Source organism: Triticum urartu, chromosome 7A (assembly GCF_056163025.1).
Source record: "Triticum urartu cultivar PI428250 chromosome 7A, HENAU_Tu73, whole genome shotgun sequence".
NCBI lineage: Eukaryota > Viridiplantae > Streptophyta > Magnoliopsida > Poales > Poaceae > Triticum > Triticum urartu.
In genome coordinates, this window is record NC_141879.1 from 135,579,779 (window position 1) to 135,605,404 (window position 25,626).

At 48.3% G+C, this 25,626-nt stretch overlaps 2 protein-coding genes and 1 pseudogene across 3 annotated transcripts; 2 read left to right on the plus strand and 1 right to left on the minus strand.

The window, feature by feature from the left end:
- Positions 1–486: 486 nt before the first annotated feature.
- On the plus strand, positions 487–7,087 carry LOC125518505 (disease resistance protein RGA4-like; annotated as a pseudogene). Its single transcript, XR_015609790.1, has 6 exons — positions 487–514; positions 646–2,146; positions 2,269–2,484; positions 3,461–3,651; positions 6,516–6,669; positions 6,798–7,087. The product of XR_015609790.1 is annotated as a disease resistance protein RGA4-like (transcript).
- Positions 7,088–10,226: 3,139 nt separating this feature from the next.
- Positions 10,227–19,693, minus strand: LOC125520956 (disease resistance protein Pikm1-TS). Its single transcript, XM_048685994.2, has 4 exons — positions 19,044–19,693; positions 18,160–18,609; positions 10,636–13,192; positions 10,227–10,556 (listed from the first exon to the last, which is right to left on the minus strand). The coding sequence occupies exons 2-3, from the start codon at positions 18,162–18,164 to the stop codon at positions 10,663–10,665; spliced, it is 2,535 nt and encodes an 844-aa protein (XP_048541951.2). The 5' UTR covers positions 18,165–18,609; positions 19,044–19,693; the 3' UTR covers positions 10,227–10,556; positions 10,636–10,662.
- Positions 13,713–17,366, plus strand: LOC125520954 (disease resistance protein Pik-2-like). Its single transcript, XM_048685993.2, has 2 exons — positions 13,713–14,725; positions 15,222–17,366. Exons 1-2 carry the CDS (start codon positions 13,728–13,730, stop codon positions 17,341–17,343), a joined length of 3,120 nt encoding a protein of 1,039 aa, XP_048541950.2. The 5' UTR covers positions 13,713–13,727; the 3' UTR covers positions 17,344–17,366.
- Positions 19,694–25,626: the final 5,933 nt, after the last annotated feature.

Sequence of the window (25,626 nt, forward strand, 5' to 3'; positions counted from 1 at the left end):
TGCAGGTGTCCTTCGCTCAAAAGAAAAAAGAAGAATGGAGCGAACGTCTTGCGTCCTTCACTCGGGGCCGGGGGGTGCATGGAGCGAACGGTGCACCCATGGGGACTGCCTCGATGTCACTACGCTGAGATTCGAGCAAGGGATCAAACACATTACATGGTGTTCACGGTGTAAAAGTTGGTTGAAGCGTATGCTTTCGTAGGGACGCGTTGCGTGTATATATAGGGGAATAGATTACAAGGGAGGTAGTTTAGGTTGTTACCGGATTGATCCTCAAGCTAACGATCTATACAGATAAGGATCGATCTCAACAAACCGTAAACCACCTAGAGTACAACGCACACAACGCTAACCCAATCTATATGTGTACACAGTTTATACTTGCACCACGTACACGTTACATTGTCTAACACTCCCCCTCAATCATAACTCATCAAGTTGAGATTGCTCTTGAAGTCTTCCAATTTGCGCCATGATAAGTCCGCCATGCTTGAGTTGCCCTTCTTCCGATTATGTAGCGCAATTCGAGTATTGATCGATTGGGCTTGGGTTTGAGCGGTGAACGTGGATGGCCGCCCAGACCTCAGCTGGCTTCTGGAGGGTGACAACCTGAGCGAGGACTTCTCGGGAGAGGGACCCCATGAGATACCCTTGCAACTGTTGTTACCTTATTGTACGATGATGTTCCTCTACCCAGTAAAGTCCGTTGGCTCTCTCTACATAACAGAAGTGCTGCAAGCTTCAGAATTAACCCAAATGATATACCATTGACCGTTTTCTGACAATCTTCGGCAAGGCACACAAATCTGTCTTGAATTTTTCCAAGTATAAGTTGATGAGAGTTTTGAATCTAGAAGAGTGACATGAACACTTGGAGGACAAGCACCTCAAGGAGATATGCAGCAACCTGTTGCTACTCAGGTATCTAAGCCTCCAGGGTGCTTCTAAAATTACAGTTCTCCCTAAAGAGGTCAAGAAGCTTCAACTTTTGGTGACATTGGATGTAAGAGGAACGAATATAGAGATTCTGCCCACAAGAGTTATGCAGCTACCATGTTTACTTCATCTGTTTGGAAAGTTCAAGCTCCCACAAGGTGTCGGAGGCCAGAAAATGCGTAAGCTACAAGCTTGGTTGGAAGATGAACAGACCAGTAAACTACAAACGGCAGCAGGATTTGTTGTGGACCACAAGAGCCAAGGATTTGCACAGCTAATGGGTGAAATGAATAAACTGACAAAGGTAAAAATATGGTGCGAGTCTACCAGCAATGCCAGCAGCTACTTAAGTCGTGTCACAAAGACCATCAAGGGGTTCATCAGGAGGGGCGCCGATTCTTCTGAAAACATATGTTATCTCTCAGAGGCCATCAAGGAGTTCATCGAGAGATGCACCAATGAGAATAAAGCTCGTTCACTCTCACTGAATATGAATGACGCATGGTCTCAAGAGATCCTGAATTTCGACCTGGAAAATGCTTCATCCTGCTATCTTAGCTCGCTCAAGCTGCAAGGGAACAACATATCCAGCCTACCTCTCTTTGTCACCAAGATAGGTGGTCTCACTAAGCTTTGTCTTTCATTCTCTCATCTTCAGCTGAGCAGTGGCATTCTTGAAGCCCTGAACAGCGTGAGCGGCCTGAAGTACCTCAAGCTGAATGCAACTCGACTGGACAATCTCGTCATCGAAGAGGATGCACTCGGAAGCTTGAAACGCCTATGCATAGTGGTGGAACTCATCACTGGGCTGGTAATGAAGAGGGGGCTCTGCCGGACCTCGAGTCCCTCCAGCTTCTATGCAAGGATCTGGATGGCTTTAGCAGCACGAGGATCCAGTCCCTGCCACGTCTTACGGAGGTCGCCCTTCATGATGGAGTGAGCGAAGGAACAAAAGAGGAGTGGAAAGGAGCAACAAAGAACCACTCCAGACGTCCCAAGCTCTTGTTTGTCACGAAACAAATGGTCGACGATCATTTTAAACCGATGGGGACTGAGGTTGCTCCGGAAATTAGCCCTGAAGCAACAGCTGTTGACGCGATGGTTGTGGGAAGTGAGCCTATAGAGAATTCTGAGAGCTCTGGGGCACCACCTACTGACACCGCATTATTGGTTACAACGCAGCCCACCACTATGTCTACTCAAGAGTCTGGTAATAACTAATAACTGGCGTGCCTCTTATTTAGCTTAATTACTACTTTGGTTAATTCCTTCGTTGTGTTGAGTTGTACATACTCTCTCTTCATGCATGCATGTGACATTTTCTGTGTGCAGTACAAGTTGTTACTTCTGAGATGGTTGATGCCCAGGATCTGATGGGAACTGAGTCTGCAATGGAAACTAGTCCTGTGGCAACAAGTACTGATACGACCGAAAATATTGATGTGGAAAGTGAGCATGCGTTGAATTCTGAGAATCTATTGGCACCACCTACTGATATGATGTTGTCAATGACAATGCCACCCGATACCATTTCTACTGGAGAGTCTGGTAATTAAGTCTGCACATCTTTTTTTTTTTTCAAAAAGGGGGTGTACCCCAGCCTCTGCATCAGAGAGATGCATACGGCTCATATTATTAAAAAGATGATCCAGTAACAAAGTCTCGAAATGTCATAGTGCAAACATAAACAAAAGCTCAAAAGACGTAAGACCCAAAGCACAACCGGCTGGCAAAAAATAGGAGCACTACATGCCTATCCTATTACATGACCGCCATCCAAACCGGTTGAAAATATCCTGAGCTACCATCTCTCATCGGGTAGACGTAGTAACCAAACGCTCCCTGGCCTCCGTCGGAGTGAGTAGCGACCACATATGGATGAACGCCGCGGCCCTGAAGATAACCTGCAAAAAGTGAATGTTTGTTGATCTGTTAAAGACTAAATCATTTCTGCAGTTTCATACTGCCCACAATAAAGCACAAACGCCAACCCGAATGTGTCTTGCAGTATCAGAATCAACCCCATCAAGCCATGTTCCAAATAGCATATTGATAGAAGTGGGCTGATTAATATTAAACGCAATATGAATCGACCGCCACAAAATCTTAGCCAACGGACAATCAAGAAAGAGGTGTTTGATGTTTTCGTTATGATCGCATAAGCTACATCTAGACGAGCCCACCCAATTGCGTTTTACAAGGTTATCCTTAGTCAAAATGACTTGTTTATGCACATACCACATAAACACTTTGATTCGTAAGGGAACCCTAACTTTCCAAACGTGCAACGTGGTCGGGATGACGCTAGAGTTAATTACATCCAGATACATTGATTTGACCGAGAACACACCGTTCTTAGTAAGTTTCCAATGTAACAGATCTGGCTGCTGAGACAGCCGGACTTCCATTAAACGTCTGCACATCTTATTTTGCTTACTTGTACTTCTGTTAGTTATTGGTGTCGTTATGTTAAGTTATATATACTCCCTCTTCACGCACACATGTTACATTTTTTATTGTGCAGTACAACTTAGTGGTGGTTGCCAACGGATTGACGATGGGAAAGATCCGGATAACATTGAGGACCCAAAAGATTTTGCTACGGAAAATGGTCTGGGCACTCAGTTGATAGATCACATGAGCAAGGAAAGTTATAAAGTGGACATTGAAGGAGTGGCATGTTTAGAGGATCTGCATATGAAAGATGGCACCCAGGTAATTTACACATAACACTTGCTTTAAATTCTTCCAATTCTTCTCTTGGTGAGGTGATGTACACCCTCTATCCAGATATATAGGGCCTATTTCGTATTTCAAGATTTACTCTCCGACCATCGATAAGACCAATAATATATGAAACGTATGCTACAAAAATTATACCATCGGGAAATTCTTTTCAAATATGTGTTTTCATAGCTAGCAAAGAGAAGTCTGACAGTGATTAGAGATATTCAGGTTGTTCCTTTTTCTTTTTATGATTAATGTTTTTTTTCGACAAAGGGAATATATTAATATCGCGGAGATACCAATTACACCCGGCCTCTGCACCAATAAAATGTCCAAAAGACATCAAGAATGCACACAGCCAAAAGAAAAAAAAAGAAGAAAAAAGAGGGAAAAAAAGGCCCAGCCACAATGATCAATCACTCGCAGCAGCAACACTCCAACCACCGCCAAAGACAACACCCGAAAACATAAAAGGTTCTCCAAAAGCAACGCCTTCAAGAAGGTAACGGTGTACAAACGCCGTTGTCGCCCGATCAAAGATCTTAGGTTTTCACCTTGGAGAAAGTCTGAGCTTTACCGAAAAAGTCTTCCACCCCGCTTTATATATAAAGCACCAATCAACAAGCATCCAGTACAAACACACGCCACGCCACCGCAACACACGCACACACCCAGGGCAGGATACATAGGCGCTGAGCGCAGCAACACCACCCCTAGCACTACGATCACGTAGAGATGAAGCTACATATGACGAACCATGCGCTCCAAGGCGGCGCCTTCAGGAAGGGAACGACGTCGGAGCGCCGCCACCGCCTGATCCAAAGATCAGAGTTTCCTCCGAAGCCGCATGATGGGCAATGAGAACCGCGACGATGCCTTCAAGAAGGGAACGATCCTCGCCGCCGCTGGTCCGTTCAGAGATAGAGCAGGTTTTCACCTTGGCCAACACTCATCGCCACCGAACGCCACACCCCGGCAACCACGCCGCCCACACGGCCATGGTGACCGGGCAGCACCAAGGCACGGGCTCTGCCCACGAGCACCACGCTACCACCACCAGGGCCGCCGCCCCAGCATCCAAGACCACGACACCACCTCACCCGAGATCCGTCGCACCCCAACGAAAGAGACGAGCGGAAAGGTCCCACCTTTCACACCCCTGGGCGCCCCCAGCGTCGAGACCCGATAGGTCGGCCAAAACTGGCATCCACCGACCCGTCCTGATGTCCCGAGCGCGAGACGAGCTCAGTCCTGCAGCATCGATAGGGGGACGAGGTCAGTCCTGCTACACCGTGCGCGAGACGATCTCGGTCCGGCCGCATCGGGCGCAGGACGAGCTGGGTCCTGCAGCACCGGGACGCGAGACGAGCGGTGGACCGTAGCTGGGAGAGGACTAGCCCATTGATGGGAGTAGCGCCCGGGCACCGAAGAGATGGGGTGAAGGTCGAGACGGCCCGACCGCAGACAAGCCGACGCCGGAGAAGCGGCCGCTGCCGCGGACAGATCCGTCGAGCCATCGTGAAGCCGTCACGACACCGGGAGGTCACCACCGAGACCTCCCCACGACACGCCGCCATCCACGACCGGAGCAGCGGCCACGCCCGGCCGCTGCCCTACCCGCGTCGCCCGACGACCTCCAAGCACCGGAGCCTCCGGGCACGCACCACCGGAGCCACACGCTTTCAAAACAATGCCTTCAGGTCATTGCCAAGTAAAACCAATAAAGGCCAACCCTTAGGTTTTCACCTTGAAAGTCGAGACTCGGTACTTCGGGAGCACCACCAAAAATGAATTCCTCTAGTGCTGCTGCCCCCACTTGCCGAGGCCACTTCTGCAAGTCAACGAACACCAGGCTCACAAGTACTATGTGTTCGGAATGGCCAGGAACATTGCCCCGCATTCATGTCCGGACAGCGACCTGTGAAGCAAAATCTTCATCCCAACCAAGGCCACCTTTGCCATTCCTTTCAATCCTCAGATCGCAGCCATTATGACATTCTCTGCCTCTATCGACAACATGGAAATCGAGATATCAATATGTCCCATGGTGTCAACAGACAGCGGAGCTTCGCATCACGCCCTCATGAAGCCACTGGGCCAATTATATGGACGTGCACGACCGGATCTCACCCGATCCAGATATCCAGGGGCATCATGCGCCAATCCGTGAACATCTCCAGCGGAGAATTCCGGAACTCGTCGATGGCTAGATCGATGAAGGCCGAGATCAGCAGAATGACGCCTTGCGGGAGAAGAGCACTAGAGCCTCCTTAATCGAGTCCATGCCTGACGGTATAGGGGCCTGCAATCGCCGGATCTCGAGGTTCCAGATCAATGGAAACCGCGCCCTGCACCTTGCCGGCCGCCCCTGTTGCGCTGGCTTAGCACCTCCAGGCCTCCATCCCGCGATGCAGAATCCTCGCGCCCACCGCCTAGGCCGGATCGCATAGAATCTGCAGGATTCCATTGGGCGAAGAAGTTCAGCCGCCATTGTCGAGGCAGGGGACCGAGCCCTTCGAGCCCGTGTTCGGCAGCAGATGGGCGGCGCAAGAGAGCGCACAACAGGGGGCGAGCCCTGCGAGCCCGCGTCCGGCAGCAGAAGGCCCAGCGGCAGATCAAGCCGACACACAGATGCGGTGTCAGGCAATGGGATCTCGTGGTGGGGGAAGGGAAAAAGCAGGGAAATGGGGTTCCTCGCCGTTATGATTTATGCAGTTGGACTTGTGGAGTTCACTGGAGATGTTAGAAATTTGATGATTGTTAGAGCAGTTCTTTTAGTTTCGACCATATGTTTCCTACTACTACCATGGTTTTCAATTGTCAAATTTCTCATTACTTGGACTGCTTTGCAGAAACAAGGCCTAAAAAACAAACAGCGCCTGCACGCAATGTTGTTGTCGCTGGTGAAAATTGGTGTCTTTCGTCACACAAGTCGACAGGGGCGGTTGGTGCATCGGCTGGATTAATCTTGCTTGGGACAGGGCTGGGATGTGTTTCGAGTATCAGGTTGGCATTTTAAGTAGCTGGGCATTTTAAGTAGCTGTAGCTTCTGTTGCTTTGATAGCTAGGCTGTCTTATTGAGCCTTTGGATATTGTGTTATTAGTTTTCTGATGCGCTAATGGTGGATTCTCAGGTGCTGGGTGTGCCAGACAAGTATGGATACGGGAACTAGTCGCCCGAAGATTATGAAGTGCTTCTGATAAGTTTGTCCTTGAATGCACATGAGTTTGTGTTTATGAATTCAGATTTGGTGGCTTTCTGCTGTCCTGCGACAGAGTTCGCCATGTATGTTGTTGGACATATATTTCGTCCCGTTCGAGTTTGGCATCTACTTCGCAAAACTTAATCATCGTCCTTCACACCGACACAAGACCAGCTTCCCCTTTTATAATTTATTTCACATGTTAGTATACATTTGTTAGCATGAACAGTATCATCACTCATAAGTTACATGACTATTATCCTTGTTTTGTTTCGAGTGCTTCTGCATAAATAAACAACTTGATGATGTTTGTGTTCAATTTATGCGTGCTAATCTTAGCAAGAAAATAATAATAATAGAATGTTGCATTTTACTCCTAATACTTCGTTTGGTGTATACTCTTTGCGGATGATGTGGTGCTAGTTGATGATAGTCGGACAGGGGTAAATAGCAAGTTAGAGTTATGGAGACAAACCTTGCTCGTCTCCCTCCCTCCCTCTCTCCCCCGCCGCCACCCGCGAAGCGCCGGGGAGGGCCCCAAATCCCCGCCGCCGAACACCCCTCCGCCTCCCCTTCCTCCCTCGCCGCCGCCAAAGGGCGCGGCCGGGCTAAGCCCGGTCGTCGCTACCGACGGCGGTGCCTTCTCGTCCCCCGCGCGTGGGGGTTCGCGCGAACCCGATCCCGCGGGCGGGGCGCTGCGCTCGGTGTCAGGCGTGGCAGCACGGCGGCGCCCCGGAGCAGGCCGGCGATGGTGGCGTGGCGTCGGGCGGCGGATGGCATGGTGGCGGTGCGGGCTGGTGTGGCGACAGCGGCGGTGCTCCGGCAGCGCCTCGGCGTCGCGTCACGCGCTGCGGGTTGTGGCTGACCGGGTCACGGGCGACCTCTCGCCGTGGTCTCTGGTGGGGGGCGGCGCGGCAGCGGAGGTGGTGAGCTGCTCCCTCCCAGTCGGGCCCTCGCGGCTGGGTGGCGGCGCTCGACTTGGGCGGGTCCCCCTGGTGGCGTCTCTGGGCGGCGACGGCGACAGCTCGGCCACGCTCCCTCTCCGGCGTCTGGCGGCGGCCGATGCCTCCCGGTGCCTTAGGCCTTCGACGCGGGGGGCGGAACTCAGTTTCAGGGGGGGAGCTGGAGCCGGCAAGGCGTCGGTCGTGGCCATGAGCCACTTCTCCACCTTCCCCTTCCCCCGGTCGATGTATGCTCGCGGCCCCTCCCGTGGCAGCTGGCCGCCGGCGATTCTGGAGGTTGTTGGGGTTGCAATCTGAGCAAAGTCATGGCCTTTGGTTGCTACAGGGTGGTCTCATGGCGGGGCGGCGGCCCTGGCGGTGGGAGTCGTACGTTGGTCGTGGGCGGGCTGCGTGGCTCGAATGAGGGCAGGCATCCATGGCGGCTTGGGCGGCATGGCTGCGGGTGTTGGCGGACCGGGGCGACGGAAGTGATGAAGCACCGGGGTACATCATCTACCAAGTCTGTGTACTGGTAGACGGTGACGGCGTCCGTGGACGTCGTGTCCTCCTTGCAGGCTCCGTCGTGGTGCTTCTACCCCTTTCATCTTACTCCGGGTGAAAACTCGATCCTCGGATCGGACGGTGGCGGCATTCGTGGTCGTGCCCTTCCTGGAGGCACTGTCTTGGAGTCCTCGGTCCGGCATATCCGTTACACATCCTCCCGGACGATCGCCCCTCGGTGGTGTTCTCCGTCGGCTCTAAGCGGATTCGTTTTGCTCATCTTGTAGGTGCTTTGTAGTCATTGTTGTTGTGTGTCGGTGCCAGGCATTCATGTATCTTGCCTTGGGTGTGTGGTGTGCGTTTGTATCGGATGCTTTGTTGTTGTGGTTCGTGCTTTATAATATAAAGCAGGGGAAACCCTTTTTCATACAGGGCAAAATAAACAAATGCCGACAACAGCGGATCAACAAAAACGAAGAAGCCTCGCGATCGCTGCGCCCACCAGGATCTTCCACCAGGCTCCAAGACTCCGAAGCGCCGGTACCTATCAACACCTCCAAGAAGTATCGTGATGATGACGATGCTGCTGCCAAGGATTTCCCCTGGTACACGAAGAGGCGAGAGTAAGGGTAGCCCTCGACACCCTTCCGGAAGATCAGGTGGCACCCACAGGCGCCACCGCGTCGGTGTCGGCCATGCCGACAGGGGTTTTCCCCAATCCCAACCCGCACCTCGGGCGTTCCGGAGCCTGCCACCAAACCAACCACCACCCTGCGCCAACGTGGTCATGAGGCCCCCACGCCGTCTCACCACGACACTGCAAAGTGAGGACAACACGGCGAAGAATCAGAGCCGGGACTAGGGCATCGGCACCGTCGGCACGCGGGAGGGCCCCACCTCCACCGTCAGCGACGGTAGCCGTCTGGACGCAATAGTAGGAGCACACCAGGCCAGTGGGCCCACAGGCCCGGCCGAGCCCTCGTGGGCCCGTAAAGCTCCCGCCATCGCGCTACTGCCAGCACGCCATCGGCGCAGCTGCCCCATATCCGAGCCACTCCTCCTCCTCACCGCGCCGCAGACAACGATGCCACGCCGGGGGGCGGCCCGCTAGGACCCAGATGGGGCCAGCCGGGCCCAGATCTGGGTCGGGGGCGTGACGCCGGCCACCCAGCACCACCACGCCGCCCCGCCGCCAAGGAGCAGCGCCGACACCACGCCTGCCGCCGGCCGTCGGACCGCAGCCAAGCTGGGCTGCACCGTCACCGCCTCCTTGCCCCGGGAAGGGAGCACGCGCGCGCGGGGACGAGAAGGCCCGCCGCCGCTGGCACCACCCGAGCCAGCGCCGGGGGCGTCCGCCGGCGGCGGCGGGGGGAGACTGGGGAGAAGGGGGCCCACGGGTGAGGAGCTCGAGCTCCGCCCCGGCCACCTCCCGGAGAGGCGGCGGGAGACGGATCTGGATGGGGGAAGGGGGGAGGGCTGAAGGGAACGGAGGCGGGGCGCGAGGCCGGCGGCTGGCGGCGGCGGGAGGGAAGGAGGGGGAACCCTAGCTGCCTAGTCGCGGGAGAGGAGCGGGAGGGGGCAACCAACCTGTAATTCAACCTGCTTACGCTTATCAGTACATACACACCCCAGCTACTTAGTGATCTAAATGATCTTATATTTCTGAGTACCTACAAAATACTATTATAATATAATCTGTGCTTGAGCCAATCTATATATAATCTCTGCTTTCGATTACAAACGAAAAACAAAAAACATTACATTTATTTTTACATAATAATAACAAGAGAGTTTTGGTAGCAATTAAGTGCATGATAAAACCTAGTCTACTACTCCCTCCGTTCCAAAATAGATGACTCAATTTTATACTAACTTTAATACAAAGTTGGGTCATCTATTTTAGAACGGAGGGAGTAGATAAGAGGAGCAAATTGTTGGCTCCCTTCGAAGGGATTACAATTAAATTACATGACAATACCGGGCCGGGCCCTAATTCAAAGTGTTCCACGCTGCAAGGCAGACGCTCCTTTGAAGTGGCATACATATACAGATACATGTGGCTTTGAAGGGCCAACTCAACTTGGAAGCTTTTGTTGCATATGACAACGGAAATTAAACAACAGCTAGCATCAGATGGAGAAAGCCTGAAGAAGAAGAGCCATGCATAGATATATAGTTGAAGATGGTTGCAGATAGATTATATTGAGGCAGTCGTTAATTACGATGATGAAATAACCAGCCAGCCAACCTGCAAATTAGGAAGATATATAGTTAGCTAGTGGCCGTAATAAATGGAAAACAAGGAAATTAAGAGCCAAGAGTATTACCTCAGCAATACTCGTCAAGAAACCCAATCACGCTTCTTCCTGGATCTCGCCAGTCGTCCCACTGCCGGAAACCTTTCCGCTCTCGTTCCTTGGAAAAGTCTCTTCCTCCTCCTGGATCTCGCCCCTCCCACTATTTGGAGTGTCGTCGATCTTGCTTGTCCCGCTGCTGGAAGCCTGTGCGCTCTCCTTGATTGCTGCAAATTCCTCTTTCTCGCGGCCAGTGACAAGAAAGTAGATCTTGTTGGGATGCTCCTGGGCTTCTTTCCTGGCCATGTCAATCATGTCGCTCATGCACGGGCTCCTGCTCTCTGCTGCTCCTCCATACCATTCCTCGTTGCATCTAAATTCGACCCACCGGAGGCACCCAAGGTGCTTGATACCCAGCTGAGGGTCTACTTTATTTGCAGCTGGTGGTGGGCCACCGTAGAACTGGAACTCGAACACAAGCATATCCAGCATAGGCATCGCTCCTTCCTGGAAGGTGACAACCGGTGGCACGCGGCTGTCAACAACGAGTCCGTAGAGCCTTGGGAAACCTTCACCGCTGATGGTTATGGGATCTCTCGGGACGACCTCCAGCCTTAGCGTAAGGTCACCCAGGTGAGGCATCTCCCGCAGAATCTTGAGATCCTGCTCCTCCTCTAGTTTGCATATCCTGATATCCAAGGAGCGAAGGTCGTTGAAGTGATCCTTGATCCACTGGGGAATGTGCATGTGTTTTGTGCCAACAATTAGGCCCCCCGTATCACCTTCAAAACGAAGCATTTTAATGAACAGGATCTCCGTGGCTAGCACACAAGACACAAGATCACTATTCTTCCAAGCTTGGCGCACGCACTCGGGCACTCCCTCCAATTTTGAAAGCTGACCTGCTTCCCACGGTAGTACACCGATGGTCTCATTCGAATCCAAAATTTTCAGCTTCTTTAGCCCCCCGATTTCTCTTGGTAGCTTTACCACCCCTGTAGCACTCAAGAGCAGTCGTTCCAGATTCTGCAGATTCCCAATCTCACGAGGCAGCTCTGTGAGCCTGGGGCTGTAAATCAGGTCAAGAGTCTCCAAATTCTGGAGGTTACCGATCTCACTTGGCAGCTTTGTGATCCATGTCCAACATGCCTTCAGGGTTTTCAAATGCTGCAATTTCCCAATCTCCCGTGGTAGAGTGGTCATCCCTTCGCTACCACCAAGGTCCAGAGTCTCTAAATGCTGCAGGTCCCCGATCTCCCTGGGCAGCTCCCTGAGCCCTGGGCACATCACGTCTAGAGTCTTCAACTTCTTCAGTCTCCCGATGATCTCCCTAGGCAGCTCTGTGATATCTGTTCCACTCATGCACAATATCTCTAAATTCTGCAGGTCTCCGATCTCTATGGGCAACTCCGTGATCCTTGGGTGAAAACTCACATATAGATTCTTCAACTTCTTGAGTCTCCCAATCTCACGGGGTAGCTCTCTGATCCACATACCTCTTACGTTTAGAGTCTCGAGATAGTGCAGCCTCACTATTTCTAGTGGTAGCTCACTAATTCCCAATCCCTTTAGACCAAATAGGTGCTTCACACGGAGCAGTCCACAAATATCCTTCACATGATGATTCCCAAGAGCCTTTTCAAACTGAAGATCCAACACTCGCACGCGTTCCAACTTCTCAAAGGGGAGTCCCGGAGGAGCTTGAAAAACAACAAGAGATCGAATCTGAGACCAGTCCAATCCAGAGAAGGGTTCCACCCCCTCCAGTGCACCATCATCACCTGAATGCTTGTCAATACATAGCCGATGGATTCGACAGGGATATGAAGATGTGATGTCGGAACTGTAAGTAACGAAATTATCTTCATGTGATTTCCATCTAAGGAAATTTCGCATCATCGAATTCAATTGGTAGATACTGGCATGATTCTGCTGCATCAATAAACCTCTGTCGCAAAGCTCTTCAAAATATCCTTCTGCTTCATCCACTTTATAAGTAAATCCTTCAGCGACCCATCGCATCACCAGTTGATCCCTGTAAAATTGGTAATTCTCAGGGTATATACTACAGTATAGCAAGCAAGTCTTCAACATATGGTGAGGAAGATCGGCGTAGCCAAGCTGCAAACTCTCTACCAATGGTTCAAACCCTGGAGTGTTCTGAATTCCACTTCGCTTAACTTGCTTCTCAATCATATCTTGCACATCACATGCATTTACATGCACACCTAGCTGTTCTTGTTCCTCTCGGACTATTCTCATTGCTGAAAACATGCAAAGCAGTGCTAACGGCACACCACCACACATGTGCACAATAGGATGGTCACAGTCAAAACCTTCGCCAACCATGTGAAGCTTCATCCAAGCAGCAAGATCTTTCTCACCAAATGCGTAGAGCCATTTTCTGTTTCTGCGATTCCGTTCAGGATTCATTCTGATGTAGAGCTTGTTAGTAATGAAGTCATCTCTTGGTACAGAATGAATACGAGTTGTCATGACAATTCTGCTGCCCAGATTATTTTCTGGAAAAGACTTGCTGATGACATCCCATTCTCCACGATGCCATATGTCATCAATTATTACTATGTACCTACGCAAGTTGGTTGCACAAGAATACGATAGTTAGTAGACGTCAGACGCCGCATGAGGCTATAAATTTGTTCTTGATTAGTTCACATTCTACATCGTATATATATATAGTTGTGGCCAATCAATTGACTGCATGAGAACATGCGCACGTTAACATGCCACAGCCCCCCAGCTTCTTTGTAGTTATAGCAAGGCTGCCCGAGCCATGCTACGGAACGGAAAGGTCATCAATATAATGGCAATTGCATGGGTGTGTTGTTTCAGATATACTATATATTCACGATGGACATCGGCATCTGCCCCCACTTTCCCATTTTCGGTCAACTTTACTCTCTTGCTTGCTATCAATGATCTGTCCCGCACCCTTATCCTATATAGACATGTGGAGCCTTTTTCCTATTTAATTATTTTCGATGGTGACCGTACCCTTATCTATCTTTTTTCATCTTTCATAGAGCAACAACAACAGGGGACAGATTGTATTGGTGAAGTCTTGCACAGAAAAAAGAAGACCTTTATTGAAAGCAGAGGAGAAGATGGAGTTTGTAGTGGGTGCTTCGGAAGCCACCATGAGATCTCTCCTTGGCAAGCTGGGCGGCCTCCTTGCCCAAGAGTACACTTTGATCCGGGGTGTCCGCGGTGACATCCAGTACATCAACGACGAGCTCGCCTGCATGCAGGCCTTTCTTGGGGACCTCGGTTCTGCCCTGGACGACCATGATCGCCGGCTCAAGAACTGGATGAAGCAGATCCGTGACATGGCATATGACATGGAAGACTGCATCGATGATTTTGCTCATCGGCTCCCTCAAGACTCCCTCAGCGATGCAAGATGCTCTTTCATCGTGACGGCAATCTACGAGGTATGGACATTCTGGCCTCGCCGAGACATTGCTTCCAAGATTGCCGAGCTCAAGGTCTGGGCACAATACATTGCTGAGCGACGCAACAGATATGGAGTAAACAACCCAAACCCAAGAACAAGCTCTGGAGCCGGAGCAACCCATGCTGTTACGTATGGCATTGCTGAGCATTTGGTTGCAAGCCGTCAGCTCATCCGCACAGAGAACCCCGTGGGAGTGAAGGTGGACATGGAGAAGCTCGGGGGTTGGCTAACCAAACGTGATAAAGGCTCTCATCGAGCTGTTGTGTCCTTGATTGGATTCGGTGGTGTGGGAAAGACCACCATTGCCATGGCACTGTACCGAGATTTCAGGAATGAATTTGATTGCCGGGCGTCAGTCACGGTGTCTCAGAACTTCGATGAAGATGAAATCCTCCGGGATGTTCTTGGGCAAATCAAACCAGCAAACAGTCAAATTAAGCCAAAGGAGGAGGGGCAGGAGGGCAACAACATAGGGAAGTTGAAGAAGAAAAACCTACTGGTAGACATGAAAAGCTCAGTGAAGCAAGTTGTGCCACTGCTCTTTGGTCACAGGCCGCAAAGCAATGATGGCAGCATGCAGAGTAAGATAGAAACAATGAATCGTGACCAACTTATCGAAGAACTCAAAAAACGCCTTCTTGGAAGGAGGTACCTCAAAATCATTTCTTTTGTTTTTTTTCGAAATTACATATAGTAACGACTGTGCATATATGCATCAAGTGTCTGAATTGTAGTAAATCGGTGATAAAATTGTGTTGTTTACCACAGCAATTTCATTCTGAAGTTTGTACAATGGTGACTGAAAAATGTAGCTAGTGGAGCCTTGATAATTAAAGACCAAAAGATTAATAGTTAAAGCTGCACATGGAGGTTTCATCAAAGAAGTTGCACAAGGAATATTTGTGCAAATTTAATAACTGACCTCCAACTAGTTACAAATAGAAAATTTCGTACGACTATAAATTTATAAGTAAAATTTTCTAAAACGTACTAAAACTGGACCTACAATCTAGAAGCAAAAATATGAATACTTATGGGGTTACTCTTCGACTGTTCAGAGGATTACTTTTTTTCTCAGTGGCATGAATTTAAATAAGCTAGCACATTTCATCTCACTTGTACTTTGTTACCTTTTTCTTGGCAGGTATCTCATGTTGATTGATGATATATGGTCCGTAGAAACATGGGAGACCATTAGAAATTGGTTACCACATGATAATACAAATGGTAGTAGAGTAATAGTAACTACAAGATTTCAAGCTGTTGGTGCAGCGTGCTCAGAAAGAGATGGAACTGATTATGTCCATACAGTTAATGTTCTCAGTGATGCCGACTCCAAAAGCCTATTTCGTCAGAGTATTTCTGAATCCCCAAGCAGGAAAGAAGGTAAAGGAATGGATAAAATATCTCAAGTTGTTGGTACTGAGTCCTCCAAAGGAGATGGAACTGATCATTTGCGTTCAGCGGATGTTCCTACTTTTTCTAATCCACAAAGCAGGAAGGTTGGGGAGAAAGAAGAGGTCCATGAGGAGATATGGAAATACTGTGGGGGGCTGCCATTGGCCATAGTCACCATGGCTGGCCTTGTTGCCTGCAACCCCAAAAAAAAGAGTGATCATTGGAGTAAAGTTTGCAAGTCATTATTTCCAGAGCAAGTGGCTCCCCTTACATTGGAGGGGGTCACAAGGATACTTGATTATTGCTACAATGATTTGCCAGCAGATCTCAAGACCTGCTCATTGTACTTGAGCATATTCCCCAAGGGCTCAAAAATTAGTAAGAAGCGTCTGACCCGGAGGTGGATATCAGAATGTTTTGTTTCTGAGAAGGAAGGGCTGAGTGCAGAGGAAGTCGCAGAAACATACTTCAATCAGCTTGTAAGAAGGAAGATAATACGTCCTGTGGATCACAGCAGCAATGGAAAGGTCAAATCATTTAAAGTTAATGACATGATCCTGGAATATATCGTGTCCAAGTCAAGCGAAGAGAATTTTATTACTGTTGTTGGTGGACATTGGCTGATGCCAACTCCTAGCAACAAAGTCCGTCGACTCTCCATGCAAAGCAGTGGTTCCAAGCATGGGAATTCAACAAAAGGCATGAACTTGTCTCAAGTGCGGTCACTGACAGCATTTGGAAGCCAAAACCGACGACTCCCTTTCCATTCGTTCAATAATGGAATAATACAAGTGCTAGATCTTGAGGGCTGGAAGGGTTTGACAGATAAGCATCTGAATGACATATGTAAAATGCTTGTGCTGAAGTATTTGAGCCTCAGACGAACAGAGGTTTCTGAGATCCCATCAAAGATCGAGAAGCTCCAGTATCTAGAAACTCTTGACATAAGGGAGACAAATGTCGGTGTGCTGCCCAAAGCTTTTGGGCAGCTCAAACAACTCCGTAGCATGCTTGGAGTGAACAAAAACACAAAGAAGGCTTTGAAGTTGCCACATGAGAAGAACAAGGAGCCGATGAAGGCACTTCGTATCTTGTCAGGGATTGAGATCGATGAGGAATCATCAGCTGTAGCAAGCCTTCATCAGCTGACAGGGCTAAGGAAACTTGCCATTTACAAGCTCAATATAAGGGAGGGCGGTCAGACCTTCAAACAATTACGCTCCTCCATTGAGTACCTCTGTAGCTGCGGTCTGCAGACATTGGCAATCAATGACGAGAGCTCTAATTTTATCAACTCACTAGACACCATGACCACTCCTCCAAGATACATCATCGGCCTAGAGTTGTCTGGCAAGATGGAAAGGCCCCCACAGTGGATCAAAGAACTCAATAACCTCTATAAGCTGACCCTTTCTGTGACAGTTCTTCGGACTGATACTTTCAAGCTCATCCAGGACCTACCCAAATTGTTTACGCTCACCTTTACACTCAGTGCAGCCAAGGATGATTGGGACATAGTGGACATCCTTGAGGAAAATAAACAGCTTACCGACAGGGAGATCATTATTCCACCTGGAGGATTCAAGAGTCTAAAGCTGCTTCGCTTCTTTGCAACTCTGGTTCCAAGACTGAGCTTTGCAGTTACAGGAAAAGAGGTAATGCCAGCACTGGAGAGGATTGATATGCGGTTCGAAGCCTTTGAAGGGATTTACGGCATCGAGACTCTCAAAAGCCTCCAAGAGGTGCATCTCAGTGTTGGTAATCAAGCAGATGAAATAACCAAGTTCTTGGTAGATGATTTGAAGGACACACCCAATTACTTGGATCAAAAGTACGCCAGCAAGTGGCCAAAGATAATCACTGAGTGAAGAGATTGGAATATGTGACATTATCTTTCGGTTGACCAACAAATCATCTGGTATGTGTTGTATAATTAAGTGGGGGTTGTTTCATTAAGTCTGCGTCGCCTTCTCGGGGGCTAAATAAACAGACTGCATCCACTATTGATTCTTGTAATGCGTATGTATGTGGTACTGTTGAATCCGTCACTGATTCTTGTAATTTTTACTTCTATTGTAATGTTACTTCCATTATTGATCTTTTTTAACTTACCTCGTGTTCGGTTATGGTATTTATATATCCCACAGTATGTGTTTGACTGAGATTTCTGTACCCTATATTTAACTAAATAGCAGTCACATGGTTCAGTTGGTGTATGGAGGTCTCTTGCCCAAAGTGCTGGAGTTTTAGAAAGGTAGATTGCCTTCAAATGCATGCAGGCAATGTAGAGTTTGAGTTAACCTATTTCACCAGGAACTCCCGCTTTGTACATGTTTGGTTGTCTTAGGGAAGCAAAGAAGGAACCCCAGTTTTGTATATCAATGCTCGAAGATTTCTTCTTTGCGACCATACTGTAGCAAACTACGCCATGTTTCGTGTTTGGAAACAGCCAATTTTTGTGTTTGGACTTTGGCAAAAAAGTCATATATTTTATCATATGAATTCTCGAATGCATATAAGTTCAATACTACCAGTGACAATTTTTGAAATTTTGGCTGCTTATACATCCAAAATGTAAGGTTTCAGAGAGCTCAGGAGAGCAGATCCTACACATAGTCATTTATCACAGAAAAGGATGCTAATCTGAAAAACAAACCAGGAGCAGGGGGGAAAAAACAGGGTACCTCATCTAGTCATCTCGGCCGACAGAGCGAAAGAATGATGCAAAGTGTCAATATGATCTGCTGCCAAGAAACAGAGTAGTTACTACACCTCTTCAAATGTCCGTTTGTCAAGCTTGTTGATGCTTGAGCAGACCATTCTGAACTTCTCAGGAGGCACACCGCAGAACTCCAGCATGACATCAAGCAACTTTCTGTGATATAGTTCTATCATGCATGCCAATATCTAGCCTACCCAGCAATTCTGTCAGAACTCCATTGGCTCATATACTCCAGAGCAATGTCAAAGTCACACTGGTAGAATTCTCGGTGTCTTCCCTTTGATGGGTTATATATCTCCTGTATAGTTTTGCTATCTGGTACCTCCTCAGTGCATTATATATGTTATTCATGGCAAGATACCGCGCAAATGGAATGGTGAGATCATACCGCAGAGAGCAAAGCTCAGGCAGCCTGCAGGTTACTTGATGGTAAGATTTGAAAGTTCAAACATCTACTAGGAATGTGTATAATGCAACAAAAGGATTGACAGAGTTGCTGAATGCCGCGGTTCTAGGAGTTCCGGAATTAACCTTGTCTGAATAATAATTTATATGCAGAACCAGCACATGACAAATCACACAGAATTTAGGATGTTCAGCAAAACCAAACTCTTCAGTATCAAGTTCAACAGCACCGTGCATCTCAAATACACTTGTTATTATCAAAAGCGCACGCCGCCTTATGGCCATTTGATCTTCCCCAAAGACCAAAGTCACGTGTTCCGTAGTAGGAGTAAGGATAAACATTTATGCAGAGAATTGACTGGCTATTCGTTCAAAATGCTTCTGAAATCTACTGAATATAAGTAACAAAAAAACCGTGCGCAGTGGTTCATTGATTCATACCTTGGGAACTTTCGGCAATCTCCTCCTCGCTATTTGTTCAAGATAGCTTCCTTCACTTTATCAACAACCTCCAATTTGGGACACCGGTGAATGGGATCAAACAAGAGCGGCAGCTTTGTTTTCCCCAATCCGCAGCCACTGAAGAATCCACACGATTTATCCGATGAGCTGCTGCTGGCTGCGAGCTTCTCCCATAGCTCAGCGTCAGCAATGGTCCTCGCGCAGAGCCTCCACCGGGGGAAGCTCAGCTTGCACATCAAGTGCGCTGACCGCACGAGGCTTGTGGCCAGCCCCATCAAAGCCTCCTCCTCCTCCTTCCTCTTGCCGGTTTCAGCGGCAGCGGCGTCCCACTTCCTCAGCCTGACGGGAGCGTTGAGCTCGCCCAGCACATTCGCCATCACGGCCCGTGCAGGGAGGCGCCTCCTCCAGCTCCGGCAGCAAGATTGGAGGACCCGGTTAGGTCGGCGGCCACGCGGGCCTCGTCCTTGGCGGGCGTGGCGCAGCGCGCGGCCTCGCAGGAGAGCGGCACGGGAGACCAGGGCCGCGCAGTAGCCGAGGGCGGCGGCGGCGGCGGCGAGCGGTGGCGGCGGGGGGAGTCGCCATGGGAGTTCCGATGGGGGGCCATTCGCCTACAGTGCGTGGCACTTCACTAGGCCCAGCACCGCCTAATCTTCTTCTTTAATTACATTTTTTATTATCACTAGCAAAAGGGTCCGTGCGTTGCAACGAGTATGAAATATTTGTCTTTCTAGCCATCTCAAATGGACTACAACATACAGATGTATGTAGACATGTTTTAGAGTGTAGATTCATTCATTTTGATCCGTATGTAGTCATTTATTGAAATCTCTATAAAAACAATTATTTAGGAACGGAGGGAGTAATAAAAATATGGGCTGCAACCTTAAGATTGAGGAATTTCGAATTTTAGACTTGACATTGGTGCTCGTATTTTTCTGGATTTATTCCAGGCCTTTTGACAATGTGTGTTCAGTCGAAGCTAGAATTTCCATTGGCTACATAGGCGTCTATAGTGACTTCCTCAATTTTAAAAATGATGTGCCGGTTCAGTGTATCAAAAGTGCTCATAGCGATAGAATGTGCGTGCGTGCGTTCATAAGAACGAATATATGTTCATACATACGAGCGCTTGCGTTTGTACTATGTTTAAAAACGGAAATAATAAAAACGCGAACACATGTGCTTGCTAAAACCGTATATAGCACTACTATAGGCAATTATTTTTCACCTAATAAATAAAGAGTAGAGCAAAAATTGTCGAAGGACATCTAGAAGGTATGTCATCTCATTCATATTTCACACTACATGTTTTCTTTGATTTTCGTACACTACAACTTGTTGGAGAACGTTGCAGAAAACAAAAAATTTCCTACGGTTTCACCAAGATCCATCTATGAGTTCATTTAGCAACGAGTCATCGGATGCATCTACATACCTTTGTAGATCGCGAGCGGAAGCGTTCAAAGAACGGGGATGATGTAGTCGAACACGACGTGATCCAAATCACCGATGACCAAGCGCCGAACGGACGGCACCTCCGCGTTCAACACACGTACGGGACGGGAGACGTCTCCTCCTTCTTGATCCAGCAAGGGGAAAGGAGAGGTTGATGAAGATCCAGCAGCACGACGGCATGGTGGTGGATGCAGGGCGTCACAGTAGCAGGGTTTCGCCTATACTACGAGAGAGAGACGTAACGGGGAGAGAGGGAGGCGCCAGGGGCTGGTGTATGAAGTCCCTCCTCCCCCCCACTATATATAGGAGGGCCAAGGGGGGGTGGTGCGCCAGCCTAGGAGATCCAATCTCCTAGGTGCGGCAGCCAAGGGGAGGTTTCCCTCCCCCAAGGCACCTAGAGGTGCCTTCCACCATTGGGACTCTTCCCTTATGTGGAACCCTAGGCGCATGGGCTTTTGGGGCTGGTGCCCTTGGCCCATCTAGGCCAAGGCGCATCCCCTACAGCCCATGTGGCCCCCCGGGACAGGTGGCCCCACCCGGTGGGCCCCCGGGACCCCTTCGGTGGTCCCGGTACAATACCGATAACCCCAAAACTTGTCCCGGTGGCCGAAACAGCACTTCCTATATATAATTCTTTACCTCCGGACCATTCCGGAACTCCTCGTGACATCCGGGATCTCATCCGGGACTCCGAACAACATTGGGTTACTGCATATACATATCTTCACAACCCTAGCGTCATCGAACCTTAAGTGTGTAGACCCTACGGGTTCGGGAGACAAGCAGACATGACCGAGACGACTCTCCGGTCAATATCCAACAGCGGGATCTGGATACCCATGTTGGCTCCCACATGCTCCATGATGATTTCATCGGATGAACCACGATGTCGAGGATTCAATCAACCCCGTATGCAATTCCCTTTGTCAATCGATATGTTACTTGCCCGAGATTCGATCGTCGGTATCCCAATACCTCGTTCAATCTCGTTACCGGCAAGTCACTTTACTCGTACCGTAATGCATGATCCCGTGACCAGACACTTGGTCACTTTGAGCTCATTATGATGATGCATTACCGAGTGGGCCCAGTGATACCTCTCCGTCATACGGAGTGACAAATCACAGTCTCGATCCATGTCAACCCAACAGACACTTTCGGAGATACCTGTAATGCACCTTTATAGTCACCCAGTTACGTTGTGATGTTTGGTACACCCAAAGCACTCCTACGGTATCCGGGAGTTACACGATCTCATGGTCAAAGGAAAAGATACTTGACATTGGAAAAGCTCTAGCAAACGAACTACACGATCTTGTGCTATGCTTAGGATTGGGTCTTGTCCATCACATCATTCTTCTAATGATGTGATCCCGTTATCAATGACATCCAATGTCCATAGCCAGGAAACCATGACTATCTGTTGATCAACGAGCTAGTCAACTAGAGGCTTACTAGGGACATATTATAGTCTATGTATTCACACGTGTATTACGATTTCCGGATAATACAGTTATAGCATGAATAAAGACAATTATCATGAACAAAGAAATATAATAATAATACTTTTATTATTGCCTCTAGGGCATATTTCCAACAGTCTCCCACTTGCACTAGAGTCAATAATCTAGTTACATTGTGATGAATCAAACACCCATGGAATTTTGGTGTTGATCATGTTTTGCCCTAGGGAGAGGTTTAGTCAACGGATCTGCTATATTCAGGTCCGTATGCACTTTACAAATATCTATGTCTCCATCTTGAACATTTTCACGAATGGAGTTGAAGCGACGCTTGATGTGCCTTGTCTTCTTGTGAAACCTGGGCTCCTTAGCAAGTGCAATAGCTCCAGTGTTGTCACAGAAAAGTTTGATTGGCCCCGACGCATTGGGTATGACTCCTAGGTCGGTGATGAACTCCTTCACCCATATTGCTTCATGTGCTGCCTCTGAGGCTGCCATGTACTCCGCTTCACATGTAGATCCCGCCACGACGCTTTGCTTGCAGCTGCACCAGCTTACTGCTCCACCATTTGGTTTGTGACTTAGAGTCATCCAGATCTGTGTCGAAGCTAGCGTCGACGTAACCCTTTACGACGAGCTCTTCGTCACCTCCATAAACGAGAAACATTTCCTTAGTCCTTTTCAGGTACTTCAGGATATTCTTGACCGCTGTCTAGTGTTCCTTGCCGGGATTACTTTGGTACCTTCCTACCAAACTTACGGCAAGGTTTACATCAGGTCTGGTACACAGCATGACATACATAATAGAACCTATGGCTGAGGCATAGGGGATGACACTCATCTCTTCTATCTCTTCTGCCGTGGTCGGACATTGAGCTGAGCTCAATTTCATACCTTATAAAACAGGCAAGAACCCTTTCTTGGACTGATCCATTTTGAACTTCTTCAAAATCTTATCAAGGTATGTGCTTTGTGAAAGACCTATGAGGCGTCTCGATCTATCCCTATAGATCTTGATGCCTAATATATAAGCAGCTTCTCCAAGGTCCTTCATTGAAAAACTCTTATTCAAGTAGGCCTTGATGCTGTCCAAGAGTTCTATATCATTTCCCATCAAAAGTATGTCATCTACATATAGTATGAGAAATGCTAGAGCTCCCACTCACTTTCTTGTAAACGCAGACTTCTCCATAAGTCTGCGTAAACCCAAACGCTTTGATCATCTCATCAAAGCGAATGTTCCAACTCTGAGATGCTTGCACCAGCCCATAAATCGAGCGTTGGAGCTTGCACACTTTATCAGCATTCTTAGGATCGACAAAACCTTCCGGCTGCATCATATACAATTCTTCCTTAAGGAAACCATTAAGGAATGCCGTTTTGACGTCCATTTGCCATATTTCATAATCGTAGAATGCGGCAATTGCTAACATGATTCGGACGGACTTTAGCTTCTCTACCGGTGAGAAAGTCTCATCGTAGTCAACCCCTTGAACTTGTCGATAACCTTTAGCGACAAGCCGAGCTTTATAGATGGTCACATTACCATTCGCGTCTGTCTTCTTCTTAAAGATCCATTTGTTTTCTATGGCTCGCCGTTCAACGGGCAAGTCAGTCAAAGTCCGTACTTCATTTTCATACATGGATCCTATCTCGGATTTCATGGCTTCTAGCCATTTGTCGGAATCCGGGCCCGCCATCGCTTCTTCATAATTCGAAGGTTCACCGTTGTCTAACAACATGATTTCCAAGACAGGGTTGCCGTACCACTCTGGTGCGGAACGTGTCCTTGTGGACCTTCGAATTTCAGTAGGAGCTTGATCAGAAGTATCTTGATCATCATTAATAACTTCCTCTCTAGTCGGTGCAGGCACCTCAGGAACATTTTCTTGAGTTGCGCCATTTGCCGGTTCAAGAGGTAATACTTCATCAGTTCTACTTTCCTCCCACTTACTTCTTTCGAGAGAAACTCTTTCTCCAGAAAGATTCCGTTCTTGGCAACAAAGATCTTGCCATCGGATCTGAGGTAGAAGGTATACCCAATAGTTTCTTTAGGGTATCCTATGAAGACGCATTTTTCCGACTTGGGTTCGAGCTTCTCAGGTTGAAGTTTCTTGACATAAGCATCGCATCCCCAAACTTTTAGAAACGACAGCTTAGGTTTCTTCCCAAACCATAATTCATACGGTGTCGTCTCAACGGATTTCGACGGAGCCCTATTTAAAGTGAATGCGGCAGTCTCTAAAGCATAGCCCCAAAAAGATAGCGGTAAATTGGTAAGAGACATCATAGATCGCACCATATCTAATAGAGTGCGATTACGACGTTCGGACACACCATTACGCTGAGGTGTTCCAGGCGGCGTGAGTTGTGAAACTATTCCACATTTTCTTAAGTGTGTGCCAAATTCATGACTCAAGTATTCTCCTCCACGATCTGATCGCAGAAACTTGATTTTCCTGTCTCGTTGATTCTCAACCTCACTCTGAAATTCCTTGAACTTTTCAAAGGTTTCAGACTTGTGTTTCATTAAGTAGATATACCCATATCTACTTAAGTCATCAGTGAGGGTGAGAACATAACGATAGCCACCGCGAGCCTCAACACTCATTGGACCGCACACATCAGTATGTATGATTTCCAATAAGTTGGTTGCTCGCTCCATTGTTCCTGAGAACGGAGTCTTGGTCATTTTACCCATGAGGCATGGTTCGCACGTGTCAAATGATTCATAATCAAGAGACTCTAAAAGTCCATCTGCATGGAGCTTCTTCATGCGTTTGACACCTATGTGACCAAGGCGGCAGTGCCACAAGTATGTGGGACTATCATTATCAACCTTACATCTTTTGGTACTCACACTATGAATATGTGTAGCAATACGCTCGAGATTCATTAAGAATAAACCATTGACCATCGGAGCATGACCATAAAACATATCTCTCATATAAATAGAACAACCATTATTCTCGGATTTAAATGAGTAGCCATCTCGTATTAAACGAGATCCTGATATAATGTTCATGCTCAAACTTGGCACTAAATAACAATTATTGAGGTTTATAACTAATCCCGTAGGTAAATGTAGAGGTAGCGTGCCGACGACGATCACATCGACCTTGGAACCATTCCCGACGCGCATCGTCACCTCGTCCTTCGCCAGTCTCCGTTTATTCCGCAGCTCCTGTTGTGTGTTACAAATATGAGCAACGGCACCGGTATCAAATACCCAGGAGTTACTATGAGTACTGGTAAGGTACACATCAATTACGTATATATCAAATATACCTTTGGTGTTGCCGGCCTTCTTGTCCGCTAAGTATTTGGGGCAGTTCCGCTTCCAGTGACCCTTCCCTTTGCAATAAAAGCACTCTGTCTCAGGCTTGGGTCCATTCTTTGGCTTCTTCCCGGCAGCTTGCTTGCCGGGCGCGGCAACTTCCTTGCCGTCCTTCTTGAAGTTCTTTTTACCCTTGCCCTTCTTGAACTTAGTGGTTTTATTCACCATCAACACTTGATGTTCCTTCTTGACTTCTACCTCTGCTGATTTCAGCATAGCAAATACTTCAGGAATGGTCTTTACCATTCCCTGCATATTGAAGTTCATCACAAAGCTCTTGTAGCTTGGTGGAAGCGACTGGAGGATT

Coding starts and splice junctions, on each gene's coding strand:
- LOC125520954 (XM_048685993.2), top strand. CDS start 13,728: ATGGAGTTTGTAGTGGGTGCTTCGGAAGCCACCATGAGATCTCTCCTT. Junction 14,726..15,221: donor AAACGCCTTCTTGGAAGGAG/GTACCTCAAAAT, acceptor TTTTCTTGGCAG/GTATCTCATGTTGATTGATG.